Source organism: Chionomys nivalis, chromosome 4 (genome assembly GCF_950005125.1).
Source record: "Chionomys nivalis chromosome 4, mChiNiv1.1, whole genome shotgun sequence".
In the NCBI taxonomy this organism is placed as follows: domain Eukaryota; kingdom Metazoa; phylum Chordata; class Mammalia; order Rodentia; family Cricetidae; genus Chionomys; species Chionomys nivalis.
In genome coordinates, this window is record NC_080089.1 from 18,992,641 (window position 1) to 19,001,557 (window position 8,917).

At 37.6% G+C, this 8,917-nt stretch overlaps 1 protein-coding gene across 2 annotated transcripts; it reads left to right on the forward strand.

Moving 5' to 3' along the window:
• The first annotated feature begins 653 nt into the window (after positions 1–653).
• Positions 654–8,283, forward strand: LOC130873107 (olfactory receptor 7G2-like). 2 transcript variants are annotated; one of them, XM_057767663.1, is made up of 2 exons: positions 672–1,606; positions 8,259–8,283. In XM_057767663.1, exons 1-2 carry the CDS (start codon positions 672–674, stop codon positions 8,281–8,283), a joined length of 960 nt encoding a protein of 319 aa, XP_057623646.1. The 2 variants fall into 2 exon arrangements, with proteins under 2 accessions (XP_057623647.1, XP_057623646.1); XM_057767664.1 differs by lacking the exon at positions 8,259–8,283 and having other exon boundaries at positions 654–1,610.
• The last annotated feature ends 634 nt before the right edge of the window (positions 8,284–8,917 follow it).

Sequence of the window (8,917 nt, forward strand, 5' to 3'; positions counted from 1 at the left end):
ACTTGGTTCAGACTTAATTCATTTTTAATGAAACACCTATTCTTTCATGTAGTCTATTTGCATTTTTAAGGGAGAGTTGTTCATTTGCAATGTAGAGGTGAGTTATTTACATCATTCTTGTTGAAGCTAGACAAGAAATATAGACTCTACAACTAATTTCTAGAAAATAAAGAAGGTGTTTTAGGAGATAATAAACTTGGCAAGTTAGAACAGCATATAAAGAATGATTAGAAAGGGTCCACCTGGATGGACTTCTATTATCATCATAGTCCATTATTGATTACCTTGAATCTTTCTCCTGAAACTCAGTCTATGCCATTCTTTTGTTCTTACTCTATATTAGTGGGGGCTGCAATTTCATTCAGAGCAAAAAAAAGTGCCATTCTCAAATACAGCAACTCTTAATATGCATTCAGGCATCACATTCTGTGATGATATTGGACAGGATATTTTGCATATATAAGGAACTAGATAGCCACAACTAGGTGGGACAAACTGACTGGTGTAGAACTAAAACTGGTTTCCTCACACACCATTCCTGGTGGCTAAACTGGAAAGATCAAGGCACATATAAGATGGTTTTCTAACAAATCTCATTTTATAATGCTGCTTGTAGTTCATGTGTTTCAGTAACTTCTTACCACTCTTTCTCCTTAAGATTCAAGTATGATATGGATATTGAAAACAAATCTGTGCCTTCTGAATTTTTTCTGCGTGGACTGACAGATGATAAAGAGCTGGAGTCCCTCATCTTTGACCTTTTTCTAGGCATGTACCTGATCACAATCTTTGGAAACATTCTTATAATATTGGCTATCTATTGTGATTCCCATCTCCACACCCCCATGTACTTATTTCTCTGTCATCTATCTTTTAATGACATGTATTTAGTCAACATCACAGTTCCAAAGATGCTGGTGAACATACAAACACAGGATCAGAGGATCAGTTATGCAGGCTGCCTTAGCCAGAGCTTCTTTGTTGCAGTTTGTACAGTCTTTGAGTGTTTTCTGCTAGGAGTAATGGCCTATGACCGCTATGTAGCCATTTGTTGTCCTTTAAGATACACAGTCCTGATGAACTCCTGCTTCTGTATTATTCTGGTTCTTATCTCTCTATTTATTAGCATTGTGAATGGTCTGTTGCATAGTCTGATGATGCTGCACTTGTCCTTCTGCTCTGACCTGGAAATCTTTCACTTCTTCTGTGAAATCGCACAAGTCATCAAACTGGCCTGTTCTGGTAGCCTCATTAACAATATTCTGATATTTGTTACAGCTTCTATTTTTGCTGGAATTCCTCTGCTTGGAATAATTTTCTCTTATATTCACATTGTGTCTACAGTATTGAATATGCCATCATCAGAAGGAAAATACAAAGCCTTTTTCACTTGTGGATCTCATTTGTCAGTTGTTTGCTTGTTTTATGGGACAGGTTTTGGTGTATACATTACCTCAGAGGTAATTGATTCACCAAGGGAAACTGCAGTGGCTTCAGTGATGTACTCCATAGTTCCTCCAATGATGAATCCCTTTATCTATAGTTTAAGGAACAGGGATATGAAGGAGGCACTGAAGAAAATTATCGCTAGGATAACTTCCCTTCTGTGATTTGCAGTGAACCTTGTACTTGTATTTCTAGAGTGAGTCAAAAAGACAGAATTGCAGCTGAGTCAAAATGTATGCTATCTCTTCTTTTCACCTGCCTTTCTTTGATTTTAGTTTTTTGAAATTGGACACTGAGTTTAGCTTTTAATGTAATTCTATCTTATTCTATGTGTTTGGGTTTTTGTGTATGTGTATGTAAGTGTATCACATACATGCACAGAGTCCATATAAGCCAAAAGAGTGTCAGATCCCTTGAAGCCAAAGCTGTAAATGTTTGTTACCTGCCAAGTAGGAATTGAATCCAGGTTCTCTAGAGGATGAGGCACTGATATAACCACTGAGCAATTTTTCTAACCCATTATAATTCTGCTTTTATTAACATGCTTATGTGTCTGTGTGTGCACAAGCACATACACAATTGTATATGCATGCCACATGTGTGCAACTAACAACTGAGGCCAGAAGAGGGCCTCAGGTTTCCTTGAACAGAAACGATGATGGTTGTGAGATGCTCAACTATAGTTCTAGAAAGTTAACCTCTGGAAAACAGCATAAACTGTTAACCACTGAGCTTTGCTCAGCTCCCATTTACACACTGTTTTAATCCTCTAAGCAGACTTTTTTTTTTTCAAGTTATCAAGAAATGGGCTGTAAATAAGAGTTTCTAATTTTAGCCTCTGTATGTGTGTGTGTGTGTGTGTGTGCATGTTCTCTCTTTTGGGTACAATTCAATCGCTATCTTGGACCTATGCCTGTGAACCAAAGATGTAGACATGGGCAATCTGTGAAGATAATACTGCTGCAAATAATTGTCTAAGAGTAGCTTTCTCTCCATTTTTTTCTTGACAATATTTTTATTAGCTGGCAAACAAAGTAGTTCAGGATGATTATCATATATTTGAAGTTCATCAATGTGTATTAAGACTTTTAAATATTATTTAAGAATTTCATAGCCATGTTCAATATCTCTCTGTTAAATATGTTCCTAGCCTTCCCTGAATTTCTTTTCCTATTCTTGTAAACTTCATGCACTCTTGTTTTAAACCCACGGAATTCCATAGGCTATTCCAGAATAGGCATGAATGTAGAGATATATGCTGGAACACAGGCAATCCAACAAAGCAAACAGAAAAGTGTACCTCTCTAAGAACTTACACATTGAAAATATGATATTGATGCCTTTTTTAAAAAAGCATACCTGACTTAAAGAATGTTCTGAAATAATGAATAAGAGTTCATCATCCTCATACAGTGAACACATATTTGGACAGGGTTTTCCTTCAGTTTCCAGAAGAGTGAGAAAATGCAACTGCTGTATCTCAGGATGACTAGAGACACAGAAGCATAGACCATCTCCTGCTTAATGATAAATTTTTTTAGAGGTTAAACCAGATATTATTTCTCTAGTATACTATATGTGATACCTGCAAGCATGTATACACTTGTCACAATGAACATTTGCTTTTCTAATGTGAGAATTAGTTACTTCTTATATGATGAATGAGAAAAAGTCTACTTGCAGAAGTTGATATTATAGATTTGTTCCCAAATGTAATTATGTGTTTTAGTATAATACAAAAGTCCAGAAGATACAAAAACATTTGAGGCAAGGTAGTCAAGGGGAAAGACATTGTGTTGCCATATTTAGCATTGATTATGAGTATATGAATATTGATTCCTTGAAAAGTGTTATTTGCCCATGGTGTAAGACATTCTATCACCTTCATGAATCCACTTTATGGTTAACTTGACTGAATTTGGAAACATTAAGATACAACCCTGGATTTGCCTTTCAGAGCATATTGATAGAGTTTTAACTGTGGAGGGAAGATTTACCCTGAAGGATATTCCTAAGGGCTTGTGTCTCCAACTAAATGAAAAACTAAAAGGAGAAAGAACTCTGACTGCTTCCATTTCCCTTCCCTGCTTACTTATGAACAGATGTGGGTACTCTATTGTCACACACACTCCTCCGTGTTGGACTATCCTTAAAATAAGGAACGCCAAATAACATCTTGTTAGATATTTAGTCACACCAATGAGGAAAGTAACTAACAAATAAATCCTATAAATCTATATTAAATTTTATGACATAATCTTGGTTGTTTTTATTTTGACTCATAAGATTGTTTTAGAAAACATTTAATGAAACTGTAAATCCTAGTTAGGCTCAGTTTCTGTGGGAGCCAAGTAAATAATAGATGTTGATATAACAGAAATGCTTTTTCAGATACTGCCCTTGTTAATGAATAAACACATTTAATTCATTGTTCTGTTTTTTCTTTTTTTAATTAAAAAAATTTCCGCCTACTCCCAACCTTACATTTCCCTCCCCTGCCTCCCACTCCTCTCTCCCTCACCCCACTCCTCTAGCCCTCCCTCTCCAGTCCAAAGAGCTGTCAGGGTACCCTGACTTGTGGGAAGTTCAAGGTCCTCCACCTCCATCCAGGTCTAGGAAGGTGAGCATCCAAACTGGTTAGGCTCCCACAAAGCCAGTACATGCAGTAGGATCAAAACCCAGTGCCATTCATTGTCCTTGGCTTCTCAGCAGCCCTAATTGTCCGCCATGTTCAGAGAGTCCGGTTTTATCTTATGCATTTTCAGTCTCAGTCCAGCTGGCCTTGGTGAGCTCCCAATTGATCAGCCCCACTGCCTCAGTGGGTGGGTGCACCCCTCGCGGTCCTGACTTCCTTGCTCATGTTCTTCCTCCTTCTGTTCCTCATTTGGACCTTGGGAGCTCAGTCCGGTGCTCATATGTGGGTCTCTGTCTCTATCTCCATCCATCACCAGATGAAGGTTCTATGGTGGTATGCAAGATATTCATCAGTATGGCTATAGGATAGGGCCATTTCAGGTTTCCTCTTCTCAGCTGCCCAAGGAACTAACTGGGGACATCTCCCTGAACACTTGGGAGCTCCTCTAGGGTCAAGCCTCTTGCCAACCCAAATAAGGCTCCCTTAATTAAGATCTATACTTCCCTGCTCCCATATCCACCCTTTATTTATGCCAACCATCCCATTCCCCAAAGTTTCCTCCATTCTCCCCTTCTCACTTTTCTCTCCACATCTTCGCTTACCCCCCATCCCACTCCACCCCTAAGATCCCAATTTTTGCCCAGCAATCTTGTCTACTTCCAATATCCAGGAGGATAACTATATGTTTTCCTTTGGGTTCACCTTCTTATTTAGCTTCTCTAGGATCACAAATTATAGGCTCAATGTCCTTTATTTATGGCTAGAAACCAATTATGAGTGAGTACATCCCATGTTCCTCTTTTTGGGTCTGGGTTACCTCACTCAGGATAGTGTTTTCGATTTCCATCCATTTGCATGAAAAATTCAAGATGTCATTGTTTTTTTACCACTGAGTAGTACTCTAGTATGTATATATTCCACACTTTCTTCATCCATTCTTACATTGAAGGGCATCTAGGTTGTTTCCAGGTTCTGGCTATTACAAATAATGCTGCTATGAACATAGTTGAGCAAATACTTTTGTAGTATGATAGGGCATCTCTTGGGTATATTCCCAAGAGTGGGATTGCTGGGTCCTGGGGTAGGTTGATCCTGAATTTCCTGAGAAACCGCCACACTGCTTTCCAAAGTGGTTGCACAAGTTTGCATTCCCACCAGCAATGGATGAGTGTACCCCTTACTCCACAACCTCTCCAGCAAAGGCTATCATTGGTGTTTTTTATTTTAGCCATTCTAACAGGTGTAAGATGGTATCTCAAAGTTATTTTGATTTGCATTTCCATGATCACTAAGGAGGTTGAGCATGACCTTAAGTGTCTTTTAGCCATTTGACCTTCTTCTGTTGAGAATTCTCTGTTCAGTTCAGTGACCCATTTTTTTAATTGGGTTAATTAGCATTTACAGTCTAGTTTCTTGAGTTCTTTATATATTTTGGAGATCAGACCTTAGTCTGTTGTGGGGTTGGTGAAGATTTTCTCCCAGTCAGTAGGTTGCCTTTTTGTCTTAGTGACAGCGTCCTTTGCTTTATAGAAGCTTCTCAGTTTCAGGAGGTCCCATTTATTCAATGTTGCCCTTAATGTCTGTGCTGCTGGGGTTATACGTAGGAAGTGGTCTCCTGTGCCCATATGTTGTAGGGTACTTCTCACTTTATCTTCTATCAGGTTCAATGTGTTCAGATTGATATTAAGGTCTTTGATCCATTTGGACTTAAGTTTTGTGCATGGTGATAGATATGGATCTATTTTCATTCTTCTACCGGTTGACAACCAGTTATGCCAGCATCATTTGTTGAAAATGTTCTCTTTATACCATTGTATACTTTTAGCTCCTTTATCGAAAATCAGGTGTTCATAGGAGTGTGGGTTAAAATCCGGGTCTTCGATTCCATTGGTCAACTTCTCGGTTTTTATGCCAATACCATGCTGTTTTTAATATTGTAGCTCTGTAATAGAGATTGAAGTCAGGGATGGTAATGCCTCCAGACAATCCTTTATTGTATAAGTATGTTTTTGCTATCCTGGGTTTTTTGTTTTTCTATATAAAGTTGTCTTCTCAAGATATGTGAAGATATTTGATGGGATCTTGATGGGGATTGCATTGAATCTATAGATTGCCTTTGGTAGAATTGACATTTTTACTATGTTGGTCCTCCCAATTCAAGAGCAAGGGAGATCCTTCCATTTTCTGGTATCCTCTTCAATTTCTTTCTTCAAAGACTTAAAGTTCTTGTCAAATAGATCTTTCACTTCCTTGGTTAGAGTTACCCCAAGATATTTTATATTATTTGTGGCTATTGTGAAAGGTGATGCTTCTCTGATTTCCCTCTCTGCTTCCTTTTCCTTTGTGTATAGGAGGGCAACTGATTTTTTGGAGTTGATTATGTATCCTGCCATATAACTAAAGGTGTTTATCAGTTGTAGGAGTTCTTGGGTGGAGATTTTTGGGTCGGTTATGTACACTATCATATCATCTGCAAATAATGAAAGTTTAATTTCTTCCTTTCCAATTCGAATCCTCTTAATCCCCTTATGTTGTGTTATTGCTATTGCTAGAACTTCAAGTACTATATTGAAGATGTATGGAGAGAGTGGACAGCCTTGTCGTGTTCCTGATTTTAGTGGGATGGCTTTGAGTTTCTCTCCGTTTAATTTGATGTTAGCTGTCGGCTTGGTGTAAATAGCTTTTATTATATTTAGGTATGACCCTTGTATCCCTATACTCTCCAAGACCTTTATCATAAAGGGGTGTTGTATTTTTTCAAATGTTTTTTCAGCATCTAATGAAATGATCATATTGTTTTTTTCTTTCAGTTTATTTATATCATGGATTGTATTGATAGTGTTTCGTATGTTGAGCCAGCCCTGCTTCTCTGGGATGAAGCCCACTTAATAATAATGGATAAGTTTTCTAATGTATTCTTGGATTTTGTTTGCAAATATTTTATTGAGAAATTTGCATTGATGTTCATGAGTGAGATTGGCCTGTAATTCTCTTTCTTGGTTGAGTCTTTGTGTGGTTTTGGTATCAGGGTAACTGTAGCTTCATAAAAGGTATTTATTAATGACTCTTCTGTTTCTATATTGTGAAATGCCTTAAGGTGTATAGGTATTAGCTCTTCTTGGAAGTTCTGGTAGAATTCTGTATTGAAACCATCTCGTCTTGGGCTTTTTTTGGTAGGGAGGTCTTTGATAGCAGCTTCTAATTCTTCGCAACTGACATGTCTATTTAGATTTTTCACCTGGTCCTGGCTTAACTTTGGCATATGGTACTTATCTAAAAAAAATGTCCATTTCTTTTACATTTTCCAATTTTCTGGCATATAGGCTTTTGTAGTAAGATCTAATGATTCTCTGAATTTCCTCTGTGTCTGTGGTTATGTCCCCCTTTTCATTTCTGATCTTATTAATTCTTGTGTTCCCTCTCTGCCTTTTGAGTAGTTTGGATAGGGGTTTATCAATCTTGTTGATTTTCTCCAAGAACTAGCTTTTTGTTTCATTGATTCTCTGGATTGTTTTCTGTTTCTATTTTGTTGATTTCAGCCCTCAGTTTGATTATTTCCAGTCTTCTACTCCTCCTAGGTGAGTCTGCTTCATTTTTTCTAGAGCTTTCAAGTGGGTTGTTAAGTCTCCAATGTGTGCTTTCTCTGTTTTCTTTAAGTGGGCACTTAGTGCTATGAACTTACCTCTTAGCACTGCTTTCATAGTGTCCCATAGGTTTGAGTATGTTGTCTCTTTATTTTCATTGAATTTAAGGAAGACTTTAATTTCTTTCTTTATTTCTTCCTTGATCCAAGTGTGGTTCAGTAGTTGACTGTTCAGTTTCCATGAGTTTGTAGACTTTCTGGGAATAGCATGTTGTTGAATTCTAACTTTATTCCATGGTGATCTGATAAGATACAAGTGGTTACTAATGCTTTTTTGTAGCTGTGGAAATTTGCTTTGTTACTGAGTATGTGGTCAGTTTTAAAGAAGGTTCCATGAGCTGCAGAGAAGAAGGTATATTCTTTCCTATTTGGGTGGAATATTCTATAGATGTCTGTTAAGTCCATTTGATTCATTACCTCCATTAATTCTCTTATTTTTCTGTTAGTTTTCTGTCTGATTGACCTGTCCATTGTTGAGAGAGGCGTGTTAAAGTCTCCTACTATTACTGTGTGTGGTTTGATGACTGCCTTGAGTTCTAGTAGTGTTTCTTTTACATAAGTGGGTGCTTTTATATTAGGGGCATAGATATTCAGGATTGAGACTTCATCCTGATGAATTGTTCCTGTCATAAGTAGAAAATGTCCCTCTCCATCTCTTCTGATTGATTTTAGTTTGAAGTCAACTTTGTTAGAAATTAGTATGGCCACACCTGCTTCTTTCTTTGGTCCGTTTGCTTGATAAACCTTTTCCCAGCCCTTTACTCTGAGTAGATGTCTGTCTTTGTGGTTGAGGTGTGTTTCTTGTAAACAGCAGAATGTTGGATCCTGTTTTTGTATTCAATCTCTTAGCCTGTGCCTCTTTATAGGTGAGTTGAGTCCATTGATATTAAGTGATATTAATGACCAGTGGTTGTTAACTCCGGTCATTTTTTTTTTGGTAGTAGAGTTTGTGTGTTTCCCTTCTTAGAGTTGTGCTGGTGAAGGGTCACTAGATGTCTGATTTATTGTTGGCATTGTTGGACTCCTTGGTTTGTGATTTTCTTTCTATTACTTTCTTTAAGGCTGGATTTGTGGCTACATATTGTTTAAATTTGTTTTTATCCTGGAAAATTTTGTTTTCTCATTTATAGTGAACAAAAGCTTGGCTGGGTATAGTAGTCTGGGCTTGCATCCATGGTCTCTTAGTTTCTGCA

What these genes read in the sequence shown, in the direction of transcription:
- LOC130873107 (XM_057767663.1), top strand. Translation starts at nt 672, where the DNA reads ATGGATATTGAAAACAAATCTGTGCCTTCTGAATTTTTTCTGCGTGGA. An exon ending in GCTAGGATAACTTCCCTTCT is followed by an intron (nt 1,607 to 8,258) that starts GTGATTTGCAGT and finishes GACTGCCTTGAG; the next exon opens with TTCTAGTAGTGTTTCTTTTA.